Below are 19260 nucleotides of genomic sequence, written 5' to 3' on the forward strand. Positions count from 1 at the left end.
CTCCAAGCATCTGCTCGTTCACCAGCACAGTGAGTTTTCTTTAGTGTCAATACTGACAAGCCAGTAGTTAAAGCTGTCACCATTTCCAGAATCCAATTTTTCAAGAAGTTTATAGCTCTGCCATTATAAAGAGGAAAAAAAGGGCGGGGGGGGGAGAGGAGAGAGAGGAAAATTCACTGAAAATGGCTAAGCAGCCTTTCCACCTGGAAATGGCGTAAAGTACATGTACTTAAGAGCTATCAGTACTTTAAACAAAATTCATAATACCATTTGTTGTCAGGTTGAAAGTGGCCTTTGTGCCTTTTTTAGTCCAATTATTTATTTTTGCCAGTGATTTCGTGGACTGGAATATCTTTGATTGAGTCCAGTTTTCTAAACTAAAGAAGTAACCTGTAATTTCACTTTCCCCATCTGTGTTCAATCTTAGTTTCAGAATAGTTTTAGTTTTGTAATTTGAGACATAAATAAGCCTTTAAGACACTTGCAGGGTTACAAAAAGTTGAGGTGAGGGAAATGTTTTTGGAAAAAAAAAAAAAAGAACAAACCCCCAAAACCTAGGTTTAAAGAGATCTGCTCACAAGTTGGTGTTAGATTAATCCTTCCTCTGCCAGCTTCTGATTGCGTTGAGTTTTGAGCAGGAATTTGCATGTCTGTGTCACCTCACTTAGCACTACTGTATTCGTCTGCTTTGATTGGCAACACTGTGTATTCACCTCAGGAAATACATGAATGATTTACATACATCAGCCTGAGGTAGGAAGGCTGAGCTGTGGACACCTGGATTTAGAAGAATGCAAGTCTGTTGGTCGAATTAAAGCATCAAGGACATTTATGCTGAAGGTAGGGGCTGACTTGCAAATGTGCTTTTTCCCTTCTCACAGTTAGACCATCTGGTCAGTGGGGCTCAGTGGTGAGAATCCTGCCTGCAGAGTGGGATAATTTCTTCGTTCTGTGCCTGGGCAGCCTGTCATGCTTTTATATTTGATGTTATAGGTGTATCTTGTAGCAACTTTAAATTCCTGAACATGTCCTGGGGTTGTTTTGAGGATGACCTCCGTTTCAGCTCAGCTTCTTCCTCTACCTCATGTGTCCCAAAACTCCCTTTCCCTTTTCCACATGTAAAAACTCATAGCACTTACGAAGTGTATTTTGGAGGTGCAGGTTTTGTTTCTGTGTTTGCAAATAGCTGAATTTGTAATGACATGTAGTGCCTGGGGCTGCGTGTTCTGACATTGACTGACTTAGTGCCTTGTTTTGTATGCTGCAGTCTGTAATGCATGGGATGCAAGAACAACAGTCTCTTTTCACATTCACTCTGGACACATTTTCCAGCCCAGTTGGAGTGAGTCATGATCAAAATTAGTTCTGTAATTAAGAAAACATTGAATCTCTTGTGTGTGTTAGGCAAATGAGCTAAAGCTTTTAGCCAAGCAATTAAGTGTTAAGGTTTTACTGTAAGGTGAATGTAAACTAGATAATTTCTCCATCTAAGCTTCCCATAATTATTCCATTAGTATGAATTCAGTACAGTGCAGAAGGGAGACAGCATAGCTTGATGGTTAAGATTATTATTATTATTGAGGATTATTGCAGTACAAATTAGCAATAGAGGCTTCAGACAAGGTTATGGTCATATTTTGGTGGTTTTACTTCATGGTAGGATAAAAGACCGCTCTGGAGCGGTCATGATTTAAATAGACTAAAAGATGCAACAACAACAAAAATGTCTTTGTATAGGTACAGAACTGAGATGCAAAGAGATTAAATGCTGTGCCTTCTGTGTGGCCAGTGGAAGCCAAATTTGATCTTGCGGCAAAGGCACTTGTGCATATATGTGTAGTACAGTATCACCTCTGGGAAATGTAAGCCCTGTTCCACTTCAGAAAGGTGAGTGGGAGAGGGTTGTGGTTAGCGCTGTAGTATGGGTGCTAGATTACCTGCAAATTACGTTACCATTTCCTTCATCTGCTCTGTGTCAGTGTGGGTTAGTTATTTTAACTTCATGGCTCTTGCTGTCTTCTGTGGGATGTCAAAGTACTGGATTGAGTTTGCAGTGTATTCTGAGATCTAGGGATAAGAGTGCTCTCCAAGTGGCAATCTGCTGCTTCTTTTATTACAGTATATTAAATGTACATAAGAATTTTTGTCTGATTATCTGCCTAGGGAACAAATGTTTAAAGGGGGAGGCTTCTTAACTAAAACCATATTTCTTGATGTTGTGTTTATCTCATCTTTCCACTTAAGGATGCTTGCTGGGAGTGGTATTGTTCCAGTTTCAGTAAGTCATGTCTATAGCTTTTTTATTTCTTTGGGTTTTGCTGATGAAATTGATATGATAGTTTATTTAAGGCAGCGTGTCTCAAGATTATGGAAAAAGGTCAAGGCAATTTCAAAAGCAGTTTGTCTTTGTATTTTGTTTCTCAGCATGGAAGCTGTTATTGATGTTTCTGGCTTTGTGTTTCTGTAGGCATTTTTGCCAGCGTTTGTGTACTCGTTGAAGGTGTCTCCACTCATAGAAAAAATAAGTGACCACAAGGATTTTAAGAAGCTTCTCAGGACACGGAATAACATACTGGTGCTGTATTCCAAATCTGGTAAGTCCTCTTTTTGTGTTTCACAGCTCTGTGTGCCCAGCAGGGTGTGTGCATTTGAACATCTGTGTACATGCTCTAGATGACTAAGCTCTTTGCCCTTATTTGCTCTGTGTTCAGTATTGCCTTATGTGACTTCAGGGTGCTTCTGTGTGACTACAAGGGCTTCTTGAGGGCTGGTGTCTTTGTTCTAGCTTAGAGTCACTGGATGTTTCAAGGTTGGCCATGTCTTGATCTGGACTTCTTGATCTGGACTTGCTCTATCACATTGGCAAAAATATACTTTATTCTGGCTTTGTGTCCAAAACTGGCAGCTCATAACAGCTCTCAGTCAGAGTTTTCTGGTGTGTTTATCACAGGAGTTCACAAGTTTCAATTTCCTGGTGACACTGAAAGACTTAATGAAGAGTTATAGTACTGAAATCAATCCATCTTTGCTTCTGACAGCTTTGAGTGTCCCATGGTTGTATTTCAACTTTAATTAACAAAATATAAAAATAAAAAACGAGCTGCTTGTGTAGGAGGGAGAAATGGCTCATTTCATGTTATGCTACTGTCATGCTACAGTCCTCTCTCTTTCAGGATCTTTTCTGGCTGTTCACTCTTCCTTACCTGCCTGTTTGCTCTTCCTTTTGCTCTGTTCTGCTTTTGCTGTACCTTGTCTCCTTCGTTGCCTTGTTTGTTTTCATTTGTTATTTTGTGTGACACCATGTAAAATGAAGAAACAATCTGTAAGCTCCAAACGCAAGTGCAGAATGCTGTTGTGGATGTGGAAGTCATTGGAGAGCAAGAATTAAAATACATCACTAAGATGATTTTTTCCTTAGTGCTGCATTGTTTTTGTTGTTGCCTCTTTTTCGCTCCTCCAGGCAAGCAGTACAAGATAAGGCTTTGTTTGTGGGTTGTGTTCTCGTTTTCTGACCTGTTGCAAAGGTCGTATCTCAAACTTAGTGACACTGGTGATTGCTCTGGGTTTATAATGTGGCAAATCGGAGCAGTATGTGATGACTCAATATCCTCCCCCGCCCCCCAGTATCAGAGAACTAGGCAGACAAAAATGTGCAGATGCTGGGATAATTAACTTTTATTTCCTAAAGATATTCTGAAACAGTTAAAATGATACATGTGACTTAATTTTTGTTAAGACATTTGTGTTTTGCTGTAGTGAGAGATTGAGTGCGTAAACTTGGCCAAATGGTTTTGTAGTAACAGGTTCAAAGTAAAAGTCCTAAAAGAGTTTCTAATGCTTTTTGATTTTGAAAGGAACACTTCAGATAAAAAAGATATCTCTATTATTCAGCTTTTGAAAGGGAAAATTTTCTTTTTACACTTAATATTTTAAGCGGTGGTTGCTTTCATTTTTAGCAGCACAATCAAAACACTGCAGCTCTGACACTCATCAAATAAATGTTGCCCTATGGGCATTGTTCAAAAGCTGTGTTGTGGAGATTTCTTTTTTCTGTTTTTGTTACTTAATTGGTTAGTTTTAGCAGTCTAAAGCATTGCATACGGAGCTGACTGTGGGATTAATGTTTCTTCCTGAACAGTGATCCTTGCAAAATTAGAAGTCCCTTGGCTGTCACCCAGAAAAAGGGAAGGGGGAAAAAAGAGGTAGGAATTTTGAGGTGCAGTTCTAAACCAGGTACATACCCCCAGCTGTAATGAGATGTTGGTCAGCATCTGATCATGCTGCTGGAACAAAGGCTATGCTTCTCAGCTGAGCAGAACTAGATGAGCATTTCTGTCTCACGTAAAAATTCATTTGGTTTAGGAGATGTCCTCATTTGTAGGAGATGTTGAGTTCACCTTACCAGCGGGGTATCCTGCCAGGGCTGCTCAACTAGTGAGTCTTCTGGGACAAGTCTGTCCTATCCTGAATACTTATATTTTAAAAGGTGCTTGTCAAACTATCCCACTTTTTGTGAAGAATTCCCCCATATGTCTACATCCCTGTGTTACAGAGAGGTGGCAGTTGCATGTTATCAGTATTGGGGGTAGGATAGTTTCTTGAGAGCTAACATGTGTGGGCTGGCATCTCTGATGGCATCAGGCCCATGCAAAGGCTGTCAAAGAAAAAGAAGCTGTTTCTGACTCAAGAGATTGTTGAGACAAAAATTTTGGCAGTTTAGACACTGAGGAGGCTATCACTGCCCACTGTTTCTGCTTGCCTGCTCTGACCTATATAGGCCTTCACTTTCTCAAATGTTGGAGACAGATAGTGGTTTATTATAAGAGCATTTGGTTTGACCCAATATAGCTGTTCCTGTATTCACTTAGTTGAAGTAGTGTGGAGCAGCAGCAGTTTAAACAGATCTGGAAGAGGCTCTGTGTTTCTGTTTTCTGTTTATTGAGGCAGGAAGCAGTTTCTGTTAGATTAGGTTTTAATGTTAGATTCTTCTGTGTTTATTTTTAATGCCATTTATAAGACTTTTCTGGAATGGTGTGGATTTTGCAAAGCGCTTCATGTGGCATGGCATTATAAAAATCTCAGTTGGGTATTTCTAATACAGCCAGCTCTTGGAAGGACCTTTTGTAGGTGCTCTCTGCTAATAGTTTTGAGCTCCTCACAACTGTTAATTTGGGTATCTCCCAGAGTTATTATGAGAATAACTGTGTTATTTTCTGTGTATGACAGGGCAATTGAAGCAGGCAGAGATGCTGAATGGCTTGCCCTTGCAGCTGACGAAGGTCCTAAATGAAGTGGCTTTAATTAGCAGGCAGTGATACAAACTGGTTAGTGCCTAGCCACAGAAAAAAGGCAGTGTTGGGATGGAAGCCAGTTTGCAGGAGAGGACATAGTATAATTCCATAAATGTAGGTCAGGGATCATGCCTGGAGGTATGAATTTCATTGTGTTGTTTAAGGGGGATGGAGGGAAGAAGCCACCCAACTTTAGCTGCAGCCAGCATTCCTTCTAGTTTACAGAAGATTTTACTGATCCCTCACATACTGATTTCTTCAAATTAGACAAAATGTTCTTCCAGTGCTTCAGAACAAAGGAATGCACCATTGTGTTTTTCTGTGTGGAGTAATAATGCTGTTGTTGATTAATTTTTATTACTATTTTATTTTGTCTTCCAGCTGCTGCTGCGGAAAGCTCACTCAGGTTACTGTCCAGCGTAGCCCAGGAGGTGAAAGGACGAGGTACTATAAGCTGGATAGACTGTGGGTATGTGTCACACTTCTTTTTTTCCCTCTTCCCTTTTGGCTTTTGTTGCTGACTTGGCTTTTTTTAGCAGCTCTGAAACTTTTGTCCATAACTGAGCAAGCGTCGCTCTGTTCAGTGTCTTCATAGCTGTAGGGTGCCTGTATCTTACCATCCTCTCTTCCTTCAGACCAGTGGAGGGGAATAATTTTTTCCTTACGGCTGTTGTCACTTCTCTGACAGCATGCTTTTCAGCCTGAAGCTGGGGACCCCAGCTAGCATTGCCATTCGGGGGGGGCACGTAGCATGGAAATTCTGACTGCTCTGTTTTTTCCACAAGCAAGGGGAGGAGGAATTCCATCAGCTGGAGGTCAGTGCAGTTCTGCTCTGATAGCAAACGTTGCACAAGCAGTAGGGATGTTTGCCTGGCTTTGAAGTGTCCACCCATTTGTATTTCTCAATCAAATGAACTTCCTCTGTGCTTGTATAGGTTCATGGCAGTTTTTAATGTGAATGCAGGGGAACTTGTTTCTGTAAATGGTTGATTGTGTGCGGAGAAATGAAGAGGTGTGTAGTTTCTGGTTTGCAGATATCAAAGCCTCCACTGTGGTTCTGGTCAATAACACATTGCCTGTGGTTTTAGCTTGTGTATTGTACTGCCTCTCTGCCTCTGCAGCTTTCAGAGCTTTGCCTGCAGATGGCAAATTCCCCTTCCTGTGCTGTAGAGGAGCAGCTTGCTGTCTCTGTGTTTAGGTGGATTGCCATGGTATGAGCAAATTGTACACTGTGCACAAATCTAAGTCAGCTCTGAAAATCATGTGACTCTCTTAAAATTACACTTTTGAAATCAACCTCCATCCATCAAGCAGTGATCCAGAAGCTTTTGTTGCTGGTTAACCTATCTTATGCTCTCCCTGCCATCAAGCAGGTATCTCTCCCATGAAGTCCTCTGCTTCTGCCTTCTGTCTGCGTTCTGCTGGGCTCATCCAATACACAGACACTTTAAGTTCTGCCCAGCAGATAATGGGGTCTGGGTTCAAAGTCATCCGCTGGCAGAAAGCAGCTCCTTCCTCAGAGGTCAGTGAAGACTGTGCCACTTCCCGCCTGGTGAAAAGCCAGCAAATAAATAGTATTGACACTGAGGAGAAGGTTGCGTGGAGATCTGGCATACCTCTGATGTCCAGTCTCCTTTTCTAATGAAAGCACTGATAAACAATTTTTGGTTGTCAGTAATGAGGGCTAGCAAATAGGATACTGGGCCAACTTCTTGGCTTTAGTTTCTGATTGGCCCCCTTTGACACTATGGAGTGGTCACTGCCTTTTTGTGTCTTTGGTTTCCCTTTTGGTTCAGGCTACTTCTGTGTTGGGAGACATACTGCTTAACCGTGTATGTATGCATGTGGCACGTGCATATAACTTGATGAGGCTTTTCATCTGGCCCTTCAAAATGCTACTATAATACAACTAGGCAATAACCATCTATGGATTGAACAAGGAAAGATTCAATGTTCAGGACTTCAGTTTGAAATCCAGGGAAGTTTTGTCTCTTAGTTTAACAGGTCAGTCTCTGCTCCTGATGGTGATGGTGATGGGGAGGGAAATGTGTTGTTTGGTTTTGCTGCAAAGTGAACTTCAATTTGTCAGACCCTAGTATGCTCTCCCTTTCCAAATGTTGTCATCTAAAGCAAACTTTCATAACAAATTTACTTGCAAGATACGTATTTTAAAGTCTGCTGCAGGTAGTACTTTAATACATTTCATAGGAAGCTTGGTACTTGCAGAGTCTTTCCTCTGACCATGGTGGGGAAATACTTAAGCTTCCTATTTGTAATGAAAGGTGAGTTATTGCCAAAGAGTGAAGCAACCTGGTGAAGGTTATGCTCTAAGAGGTAGGGAGACCTGGGAATAGATTTGTAGGTTCCCAAAACTTGCTTTGATGCCAGTAATATCACAATAAAATTGCTATTTGCAGAGTGACAGGCAGTGGGAGTGTGCTGTAAGATAGCAATAGCTGTAATTCTGTCTTCAAGGGTTGAGCAGTGCTTCTTTTCAGATCACTTATTTGTGAAGAATCTGGAAAAAACCCACATGATCTGTCCAGCTGTAGCTGGCGATTTGTCAGAGATGTCTCTTCTGTCTCTTCCACCTGCAGAGGGATGTCATAACAGGGTTTGTGAACTTGCCTCATGGGGCAAGGAAAAAGGAAGACTGGCTTGTGTCAGAGAAGACCTTGATGCACGCAAAAAAACCCTCTACAAATAGGTTGAGCATGAGCCAAGTTTTGTGGTTACTTTGCTTGTTAAACCTTTAAGGCATTCTCAGTTTAATCTCGTAATGTTGAGATAACTTTTAAACAGTTTTTTTCCTCAAAAGATTTTTTTCTTTCATTTGCTTATTGCCACCTTTATTTTTTCTATTTATTTTTTTGTGTGTATTACTCACTGCAGTGATGAGAGATTTCAGTAGTGCTGTCACTGGTCACAAAGGGCCAGCTGTAAGGCCTGAACAGCTCACTCCTTCCAGAGTTGCTCAAGCCATTCTCCTACTGCAAGTATGCTGTGAGGCTTATTTGCAAGTCTTCATGCCGAAACAACAGCACACAGATGCAGGGATATTTACAGCACAGGCTCAATTTGTTTTACAAATACTGACAAGAAATGGCTTGTTTGGCAGCAATATTTAGCAGGGAATTTTGGCTTTGCTCTTCACATCCTGCTGTAACGGACTTCTTTGCTTTCAGATCCAAGCATTGGCACGGCTGGCATACATGCAGAGTTGTCGTTTGTGGCTCTGCTTCCCTGTGGTGATGACAGCAGTCGTCTTCTTGCCTTTTTCTTTATTGGTGATGTACTTTTTGTTTTTTTTTTTTTCTTGTCATTCTTCTCCTTCCCTTCATTTTCAGGAGAAAGCAAAAACGTACTGCTCCACTGATGGAAATCATTATGGATTGCTAAGTCTTGGCAGTATGGTTCCGTATTTTGTACAGCAGAAGAGACTCTGCAGGTGTGTGGCTGGAGGTGGGCAGCCTGACTTGCTTATGTGGAAACTGTGCTCTTTGGCCTCAGTTTTTGTTAGGTCTGTGGTATGGGGCAGAAGCTAGACTTGAGCTTTCAGTGCCAGGTTTAGTGCTCCTGGGGAGACCAGGGAGGTTTTTCAGCATAATGTGGCTAAATGCTTGGTTTCTTGCTGAGACTATTAGTGTGGAGTAGGGGAGGTTGCCATTTAGTTTGTCACTTTGCAGCAGAATAGCAGGCCTTTCCAAAGTGCCTGGGCTTACAAGATGTAGGGCTGGGAAGTGCCAGGTACCTGCCTTCCCTGTGCAATTAGGCTCACTGGAGTTGAGTGCCATCCTGAAGCAGGGCCATGCAACGCACCCAGGGATGCCTCTGTGTGCAGTATTGCAGATAAGGTCCTTGTTCTTGAGAGATTTCAGTCAATTTGAGCAGGCAAATAGATGCCTCCTTCTAGAGATGAAGGGGCAGCACAAGAATTGCATGTGGCATTGAAGTGATTACTGTTTGTTCCTGTGTGCTGAGATAGCATATGTGGCTCTGTACACAATTAAATGTGGAGCTGTTTAATTTGTGAATAGAAGATCCACAAACAGACAAAAATATGTTTTATTCTAGCCTTTCTGTGTTTTAATTAGGAATTTCTTGCTCAGGCATTTGATGTTGAATGAATGGTGGAATATTGGATTAATCATGCCTGGTAAGGTGCATGGTATCAGGAATAGAGCACAAAGTTGTAGACTGGTAAATCCTGAGTTTGGGACTAATGTCTGGGGACATACCGTGTTAATAAGAGCTGAGAGTCCCAGCTTATATTCCTGGCTCTGCAAGTGATTTGCTTCTTGTTAGTTTGGACTGTTAAAAAAGGTGTATCTGTTTTTCCAGGCAACTGGGTAAATATTGTGTGGTTCATTAATCAGTATTTGCAAAGAGTTTGGAGAACTTTAAAAAGAGAAATGCTACAGCAGCACAAGAGATGCTTTGAAGACTAATAATTTTAAAGTTATCCTCTAGCTGCCTTGAGTAGGTTTTGTGATAGATCATGGGGTGGCCAAAGACTGCCGTTATTAGGAAGAGTATGACTAACTTGGGTGAAGTGGAAAGAAAACAAAATGGAGGTAGAAGGCAGAAGAGTTTGAAAGTAGTTCTTTCTATCATGAGTGTGATTTAGTGAACCCTCCAAGGTTTTCCTATTGCCGAATTGTCCCGAGTTTTTTATTGACTGTAACTCCAGCCCAATTGTGGACTGGTATTTTCAAAATCTCACCCATTTCTTTGGCTGTGGGTAATTATTTTCTGTTCAAATTTGAATGGTTCCCTTTACTACTGTAGGTCCCAAACATAAACAAAGCTGTGTGATTTCCATCTGCTGTCATAGCGCATGTGCTTGGCTTTAACACATCAGACTGCTAGGAAGAGGAAATACCATCTGGTTAAAATGTCTCACTAATTTTTGGTTGGTTTTAATTCCACTTTTTCAGCTTTTGTGTGTCATTCTTGTAGTCCCTTTCATGTGTCCTGTGTGTCATTCTTGTCTTCATCCCCAGTAATTACTTGTTATTGTTGCAATCCCATGACACTTTGCATAAATGTAAGCCCATAATTTGGCTGATAAAGCAGTACTTTAGGGCTGTGTATCTAAACATATGCTGGTTCATGAGAGCCAAATCTAATGAGTAGTTGTATTTTCTGGGATTTCCCCCATTTTCCATGTTTATCTGCCTTTTAGATGAAATGTTCCTTCACAAATTTCTAATTTCCTAATGCCTTGATACAGAAAAGCTTTACACACAGTCATAAATTAATTTATTTAATGCTTTGAAATAGCAGGGAGGAATTTCAGAAATAAGGCTGCTGGCATTAAGTGTCATTTTGGTCTTTAGTTTTTACCTCACCTCCTATAAAGCCGATCAGAAGCAGGATTTTTTGAAAAGAATAAGTCTACTCATCTTCCTTCCTTACAGTGGAATTTTAAGGCTGATGAAAAGCTTTGAAATTGCAAATAAAAACAACCAGATCTAATGGAGAGAGAAAAAACGAAGGAAGGAGTGATGATCTTGCACTGATGTGACCACTTCCATCCAAGTAGATTTGCAGTGTCTGGATTTGCAGTGTCTGGATTTCTTCTTTTTTCTGCAGTTGCCTTGAAGGAAAAGGGCAGCGGCAGCTCAGGGGTGGATGGCACGCACATCACCTTAGGTACAGCCTGGAGAAGGTGGCAGGGTGCTGGTGGCTGGTCCAGGGAAAGTAACGTGTCCATCAGGAACAGTTTGCAGGTGTAGTTATACTGCCAACACGGTCCTTATGTGGCTGTAATTTGTATGGGCAATTTGTGCATTTGCAGCATAGATTTTTCAATGCCTTCCTCCTGTCTTTGTGATAACCTGTCTGTGTGGTTAATGCTAATTTGCATTAAAGCCCTTTTATATTCCTGTCTGAGTGACCATGCAGGAAGTGCTGTGTCAGTCTGAAAAAAAATTCCTTTTTAAAGTAAGCTCTCAGTTCTTAACATAAACCCATTTAGTCTGGTGTATTGCATTAATTCAGAAATGCAGAGCATTTAACTAAAATCCACTGTAGTGCCTGGGTCTATGAGCCTGGGTTCGTGTCTGTATATTCCATGTGTTTTGCCTAGAATCGCTCATTAGCTGTGAATCTTCAATGTTGCTGCTTTTCAGACTAAAATTAAGAGTAAGCAAGTTAAGAGTTAATGTAAAGTTACCTTTATTTACCTGAATTCAGTGCTTTATTTAAAACATCCTCTAGTTGGTCAGTGAGAAACTGAACATGAGCTGGCAGTGTGTGCTCGCAGACCAGAACGCCAGCCGTATCCTGGGCTGCATCAAAAGCAGCGTGACCAGCAGGTCGAAGGAGGTGATCCTGCCCCTCTACCCTGCTCCTGTGAGACCCCACTTCAAGTACTGTGTCCAGCTCTGGGGCTCTTCTGTGACATAATTACATGGACCTGATGGAGTAAGTCCAGAGGAGGACCACAAAGATGATCAGAGGGCTGGGGCACTTCCCCTGTGGAGACAGGCTGAGAGAGTTGGGCTTGTTCAGCCTGGGGAAAAGAAGGCTCTGGGAAGACCTTAGAGCAGCTTCCAATACCTACAAGGCAGCTACTTCCAGGGCCTACAGGAAATCTGGAGAGGGACTTTTTGTAGGGATAGCACAAGGGACAGTGGCTTTAAACTGAAAGCGGGCAGGTTTATATTAGGTATTAGGAAAAAAAATCACTGTGAGGGTCATGAGACACTGGCACAGGTTGCTCAGAGAAGTTGTGGCTGCCTTATCCCTGAAAGTGTTGAAGGCCAGGTTTAGCGGGGCTTTGAGCAACCTGGTCTAGTAGAAGGTATCCCTGCCCCATGGCAGGGAAATTGGAACTAGATGATCTTTAAGGTCCCTTCCAACTCAATCCGTTCTATGATTCTCTCTAGGCCCATAGTACATCTAGAGGTCAGAAAACAGGCTCCAAGAGAATGGTACAAAGTGCTGCAGCATCTGTGTGCTTGTGAGTGATACATTCAAAACCTGCTTTTGCAGGGATATTAGGTTAGAGTGAGCTCAAAGACAGAGTGGTAGTCTCCTTGTATCCCAGGTTAGTACAGTGTTCCCCCACACTAGGTTGTGTGAGTTGGGGGAGGTCCAGATGAGTCTAAGGAAAGCTGCAAAGAGAATTCTAGTGTTCAGCATTTCTAGGAGTTCCTGCAAAGCCTTTGGTAGCTCCTGTGGATGTATTCATCTTATTTCTGTGCAGGCATGTGGGCTGCCAAGTGCTTCTTACTAATTTATATTTCCATGGAAAGTACTGTTCATTATAACTTCTTGACTTTCTGCAGGGCTGGAGCTTACACTTTCTCCCTTAATTGTTTTTGCTTGACAATACCTGTTACCTTTTTGTTTTCGTTTCCTGTCTGCTCCTTGGCTTGCTCTTGATTGCAGTGAGGATTAATCTCATGGGTTTTAATTTTTGGAAAATACTTATTTTTAATCTCATTCCTATACATTCCTGGCCTTGCTAATTGCCTAATGGGCACAGGGAGTCATTTGTATTTTGTGACGAGTGGTGCTGGGTCCCTGCAGCACATGGGTTATTCTGTTTGCATTCCTGGCATGTTCCAGGGGAGCATTTGGAGCAGAAGGCTGTGGTTGCCTTGTGGGTCATAGGGAGGCTTTTTGCTGTGACCAAGGGAGGAAAATCAGGCCCTAAATTCAGATGAGACTCTGTCTTGTCAGCCTGCTAATCCTAATCTTTAATTATTTCCAGCAGCACATTTTCTGATGCTCCTCTATCCCTTAAAAGATTCAAGCTTTTAATCTGCTGCATTGTTAGAGCAGCTCATTTGTTCTCTGCTATGGAAACCTGTTGCTATTGTTGCTTCTTCTGTAATTTCCATCGGGAACCTAGAACAGTGGCAAAATGTTGCTTTGTTCTCAAAGGCAAATCTTGTGTTTTAAGCTTCCCATGCTGCATCTATCTCTTCTGGGTCCTGTTCTTATTTTGGTGTCTGCAGGTTCTTAAACCCCACTCAGGAGCATCGCATCAAATCGCCTTTCTACACAGAGAGTTGTGCATGGGCTTTCTGTTTGAGTAGATGTTAGATGTAAGCCATTACCATCCCGTGGCTGCTTAGCATAGCTCTTTAGAGAAGTGCTCTTGCAAGCTAGGCTGATGCTTTGAGAAGTGAATTTTATTTATTTATTTATTTATTTTAATTTGATTCCAGCTCTGTCTCTAGAGAGTGATAGTGAAATGCCTGTGATCATTAGAGAATATGGCGAGCCTTACAAATGTGACATACTGTCAGCAGCAGCAGTTGTGGCAGCTTCCACCCCAGACGGGGAGGGAGAACTGAGGACAATGGGGAGGTAATGCACTCTGTCTGCGAGGAGAGTTTTGCAGGAGTTGGTCTGGTTTTGTTTGGTCAGCAGAGCACACAAACTGCTGTAGCATAAATGGATCGCAGTCTGTGTTGGAAGGTGGAATTGATGGCTTCAAGGAGCGTAGTCAAAATCCCATGTTATCTCCAACAATGGCTAATGGATTGCATTTTTGATTTTTGAAACCTTGTTAGGAGCACATCTAACTACAGATGACTTCCTCTTTCAGATTAGTGCAAGTGTAGTTTTTATTTTTACATGGTTTTAGGAAATTTCTGTCATTGGCACCCTTTTTGCTGCTTTTTTGGGTCACGGGCAGTTGTTTGGCAGCATCTCAGCCCCTTGCTTTCTCAGGATGTTCATCAGTCTGTTTGGAGGGGGTATTCTGTGGAAGGTAGCCAGCGGGTATTGCAGAGGCTGCACATTGGGCTGGAAAACCCTGTTTGATAATCCACTTCTGAGGACTGGTCAGAAATTGCAGTTGTACTTCCCTGGTTATAACTGGAGTTGTTCTCTTGTACAATGGTTTTCATCATAACATAAAAGACCAGAAGCAATTAAACAACAGAGACGATGAGAAAACATGCTGGTAACAAGATGACAGTTTTGAGTGGTACCTTCTGAAGGGTTTTCCTGTGTTGGGGGCCTTGCTTTGTAGGCAGCCCTGTTTTCTCTCTACCATATCACCCTGCTTTCAGAGCCTGTTCCTCCTCCTTACCTTCATAGTCTTGTCTCTTCCACCTGTTGGGACAGTGACAGTGTTTGTACAGCCACTGATATAACAGAGTCTCCACTGTGTTGGGTCTACACGTGCAACTGTGATAAAAGGGACTGCTGAAATGTAATTCATGTGGGTTGTTCAGCCCTTTTTTGGGTGTACAGATAAAGACATAAAATCTGTTTACAGATTGTGAGGTCTGTGGTTCACATGTGGTTGCATGGTATGCCAGTGAGAGGAGTGAGATTGTTTCTGTGCAGGCAGATTTACTGACCTGGTTACTTGCATATTCCTAAACCAGCTGTCAGGTTTTTTATTAATTACTTCTCTTGTGCCTGGAAATACTATAGGTGTGGATGAAAAAGAAGGCTGGGCCCAGTCTGTATTAGAAAGTGTTAGTAGATGTGGCATTGAAGTGGTGTGACCACACAGCACATGCACATGCTGCTGTTATATTGGCAGCTGGAGGCATGAATTTTTTTTGGATGGCATTTTTGTCATTTCCTAAGAGGGGATTTGACAGTCATTCCAGGTCCTTCCTCCCCAGATGCCGATGTGGTTGTAAGGCTGTTTTCCCTTCTTGATGAGAAGCCAGTGGGCAGCATTATGTGAGAAAGATAAGAGAAATAATTAAGGAGCTGCAGAAGATTTTATTTGTGCTCATGAGAGAGGACGGTGCTGAGAATGTTTGGTCTTACTCTGCTGCCTTCAGGACCTGCCAGGACAATATTTGAAGTTGCCCCAAGGAGGCTGTTTTGCATTGCCACCTCCATTTCTTATTCAGGACCCATCCAGCTTGGACTTGTTTTTAGAAACCAGCTTAGACTTCCTGCAGCCAGACTCCTGTATCTTATTTTGTATTCCTCCTGTCTAGCTGGGTTGCTCCTGCCACTGGGGACTGCCATCAGTATCCCTCACTGCTTCTCCATCCTTATGACCTTGAGCTCCCAGGTCTGTGGGCAGCCCTGCAGAGCAGAGCACCCTGTACCGCTCCTGAGGAATGCTTGTGGCACATCCCCTTTAGGTGCTAGCTTCACTGGTGGTGAGCTAAAGGAGGTCAGGTCTCCTTCACAAGCCCCTCACCCTCCTCCTGCCCTGGTAGCAGCTGGCTGCCTGTGCAAAGTGATTATTCATGCATACTAATGCTGACAAAGGACCCCAGAGGTTTACAGGGAGTGCTCTAGTCAGGCTTACTGCCAGCTCTGTTGTAACCCCAAACAACAGAAGTGTCTCCCAGTAGAGGAGATGGGGATGTGAATGGAAAAGGGTGAAGTATTCCTGTGATGCACCCTGTCTATATTCTTATTTAGACTTCTTGCTTAGTTAGGGTAATTTGGATCTTTCATTTTATTGCTCCTTTTATCAAGCTGCCATATGTCTTTGCCTCTCCAGCAAAGAAGTGTTTTGGAGCCCCAGTTTGGTTTTGTGGGAAGGGGGAGGGAGCATGAGGGGAACACGCCATGCCATCATGCCTCTGCAGGTTTGACCTTATTTACCACATGGACAGCTGCCGGTTAGGTTGTTGGAGATGTTGCGTATAGGTTGATGTTTTGGATGATTTTCCACAGGGCTACATCTGGATGGTTTGTATGACTGCTTGCAGGTAAAGCAGGGGTCCCTTCAGCAGTAGCATAGCAGAGACCTGCAGGGGTTCAAATTGCTTTGGTCAGAAATGGCATGAGGCAACCAAGGACAGTTACTGAGGGACATTACTGACCTCATCCTCAGACCAGTATCTCCTGAGCCTGATGCCTTGTCTGGAGTGTCTTGGCCTGGGTGGTAGAGTGCTGATTCTGGGGGTGGGTTCTGGCTTTTTAGGTTTAGGGTTGGGCTTTTTTCCTCTTCCTCCTCTTAATCCTCCTCCCCTCCACCCTCCTTTTTTTCTGTTAGTTTTTATAATAACACACTGCCTCTTCAAGTGGTATAATCAAATTGCAAGAACTGGAGTCCTAATTACCCTCTCCCATGTGAGAGTTGAGGAGCTCATCTTCAGAGAGGCTATTGGCTGAGATCCAAAAGAGACAAATCTCAGCGCAGAGACTCCATCTGTGTTGATATTTGCTCTTATTAAGGATAATGGTCATTACCAAGTGGTATCAGAGCAGGTTGCTCTTTGCAGATTATTTTTTTCTGTCTGTAAGTGAAAGAAGAAGGAAAAGCAGAACAGGTCCATCTCTGCCGTTCCTGTACGTGTCCTTTTCTGCTTTTTCTAAAGAACTGTTAGTATAGCAACTGAGCTGGTGGGTCTGGCATGTGCAAAAATCTTCACTGATGCATGAAAAAATTACTGATACATATTTAGACACTTTTTATTCTGGGAATTTGCTCTTGTTCAATCCCTTGCATCAGTGCAGATAGCTTGCGTAAACAGACTAAACTCCCAATGCAGCGGTGCAGAGAATCTGCCCCCTAAATGGTAAGAGACATAGTGGAGCAAACCGCTGCTTTGTTTCCTGTGATAATGGATGTGCACTCAGGCAGCTACAAGGAGCAATCCTGAAAGCAGGGCAGGCTTAGATCCTGTTTCCTTCCAATGAAACAGATGTTCTTATTTTTCTGTTTTATTTTTTTAATAGAAACTCATGCAAACAGAAAATAAATTGGTAGGAATTGAAGTAGTAGGAATTGCTAGTTACTTGCTCACAAGTACATCTCATTAGTAATGTTTTGTAGCCTTTTTCCACTATAAACCTTGCGGAACTTTTCCAAGATGAGTATCTGGATCTCTAAATGACACATATGGGAAAATTGCACTTTTATTTCTCCTTACATGGTTTGAAGTTGTACCAAATTGATGGTAAAAGTGGCCACAGACCTGTCTTGGTACTCATTTTGGTCCTCTGCAGAACAATTGTCTGCATATCGTGGTGTTTCACAGACCCCTGTTGCTGGAGGTAGGTTTCAGCATTACACTTGATCATGTCGATCACCCAACATCTGTCTTGGCAAGGCTGAGATGGGCACAGATATACATGTATCCTGGAAACATTCTGGAATGCCTAGAAGAGCATTAACAAATACTGACCATGGTACAGCCTGACTTTAGTTAACTGTCTGACAGTCAGCTCCAGCAGGGCCCCAAGAGCTTCTCTGCACCTCTAGATCTGTCTGGGGTAAGATAGGAGGATGATCTGAAACTGGTACCTACCTTCTCCTGAGGTTTTCTGGCTTTCAAGTTGCTTAGGCACAGCCCACAGGACCATTGGAAGACTGCAGGTGAGAGAATACAGGATGCTTCTGGCCCGGGGGTTTGATGTTGCTGCAGGCTTTCTGTAGCAAGCTCTACTCCGCAAACCAGCTTTTCAGCAAAGCTCCAAATCCAGGCTATTTGTTTTGTAATCTAGTTTTGTTACAAGGAGATGTGTTCACGCTACTCAGTGAACAGATGACATCTTTTAGCTCCACCTTCCACTGCCATCTGGGGAAGACAAAGATGAAGCAGGCAACAGGGAACTGTCTTCTCAGGCTCAGATCTCCAGCCTTCTGGAGAAGCAGAAAAAGTGTTTGCAGGTTACAGTGTCTAGCTTTAGCTGTGAGCTGAGAATGCAGAACTGACATGAATTCAGTAAAACTGTGCAGATGAACATGCTTCTACACAACTGGGATTATAGGTGATCCTTCCTGGTGAGGGAGTTTCATGTGTTGTTAGTTCCTTAAAATGCTTCTTTCCATCTTCAGCATAATATACTGGTTTTGATGCATGTGTCGATAGCACACTTCTCCTCATTTCTGTCTACAGTGAGCATTTGGGAAGTTTCCAGAAAGGCATGCTCTCATCTGCAGCACACTGCAAATTTGCTGTTACTGTTCCTCACATTTGCAGAAAGGCAGCTGGAGACCATTGAGAGTATTAGCACAAGTGCTGGCAGCAGCACTTAATTTGGTGGGGCTCTTGTAACTCTTGCATCTTGGTTTTTCTGTGTCTCTAATCAGTTTAAACTTGATGGGTTTTCAGTGTTTTCATTTTCTAAATTGATTTATCTGTGTACAAGGTACAAGTTGTCCTCTGCTGGGAACAAGTTTTCAAGCTTTTTAATCTTGCTGTTTGTCAATGCAAAGAATAGTCTTGTCAATGTGAATCATCCTCTTTTCTTTGTAGTTGTACTGTTTCACTCATTTTTCCAGGTCTTTGACTGACTTCACATTTAGTTCAGCTTGAAGTGTCCTTATAGCATCATTTCTGCATTGTTTAGGACAGCAGTAAGGCCATGAAGACCTTTACATAAGCTAATGTTTATGCAGTTTTCTCCTGTGACCCTTCTCTCTTCTTCAACTCAGGCTAATCAGATGCTGGAAGCAATTCACTCTTGTTCCATTTAAAAACCACCCCTAGCAGGTCTGGCTGCTGTTATATGCCTTCTTCTTCAACAGCTGTGGCAGATAGTCTTTATGTCCCCTGGCCAGGTGTGGCTGCAGGACATACTTAGCATAAATGGGGTTGCTGGGCTTGGGGCTCCAAAATTCAAGTTGATGTTTGTGTTTTGCAGGAGGACCTTTTTAAGGCTAGCTGCTTGTTGTCTGGGCTTTGAGATACCATGAAGGTGTTTCTTTTTGTTTCCGAGTTCCTTTCTGCCAATGTAAAAGCTGACCTGCTCTTTCTCTTGGAATCTTTTCACAAGCAGTGTTCTTTGACCACCACCCTAACAGTAGCGGTGTCTTTTTAAAATTTTGACTTCCCAAATTTAATGTTAATCCCATGGACAGAAGGTCTGCTGAGGTACTCACACATGCTAGAATGGGCTACGTTTCTGCCGGTTGAGGCCTGGCTTTGAAATGTGATTTTAACACATTGTGTCCTGACCAAGCTAAAGGAGGAATTAAATTGGCTAATGCATCTTTCCACAGTGCTTGTCCCACAAACTTAGCTGAGCAGCTTCCAAATTACTGTTAGTTGCAACTAATTACTGATAAGGA

General features: G+C 42.5%; 1 protein-coding gene across 2 annotated transcripts in view; it reads left to right on the forward strand.

Moving 5' to 3' along the window:
* The first annotated feature begins 714 nt into the window (after window positions 1-714).
* Window positions 715-19260, forward strand: part of PDIA5 (protein disulfide isomerase family A member 5) — a 94345-nt gene continuing 75799 nt past the window's right edge. For both annotated transcript variants that reach the window (XR_009746333.1, XM_061469850.1), the window contains exons 1-3: window positions 715-840; window positions 2468-2594; window positions 5673-5760. Coding sequence is in view for 1 of the 2 variants with exons in the window: in XM_061469850.1 (XP_061325834.1) it covers window positions 730-840; window positions 2468-2594; window positions 5673-5760 (326 nt within the window). In the remaining variant the exon portion in view is untranslated. The remainder of the gene's footprint in view (window positions 841-2467; window positions 2595-5672; window positions 5761-19260) is intronic.

This window comes from Pezoporus flaviventris, unplaced genomic scaffold, assembly GCF_033815535.1.
Source record: "Pezoporus flaviventris isolate CSIRO_AGI_PZ_B2104156 unplaced genomic scaffold, CSIRO_AGI_Pfla_v1 ptg000001l, whole genome shotgun sequence".
NCBI classification, from domain to species: domain Eukaryota; kingdom Metazoa; phylum Chordata; class Aves; order Psittaciformes; family Psittacidae; genus Pezoporus; species Pezoporus flaviventris.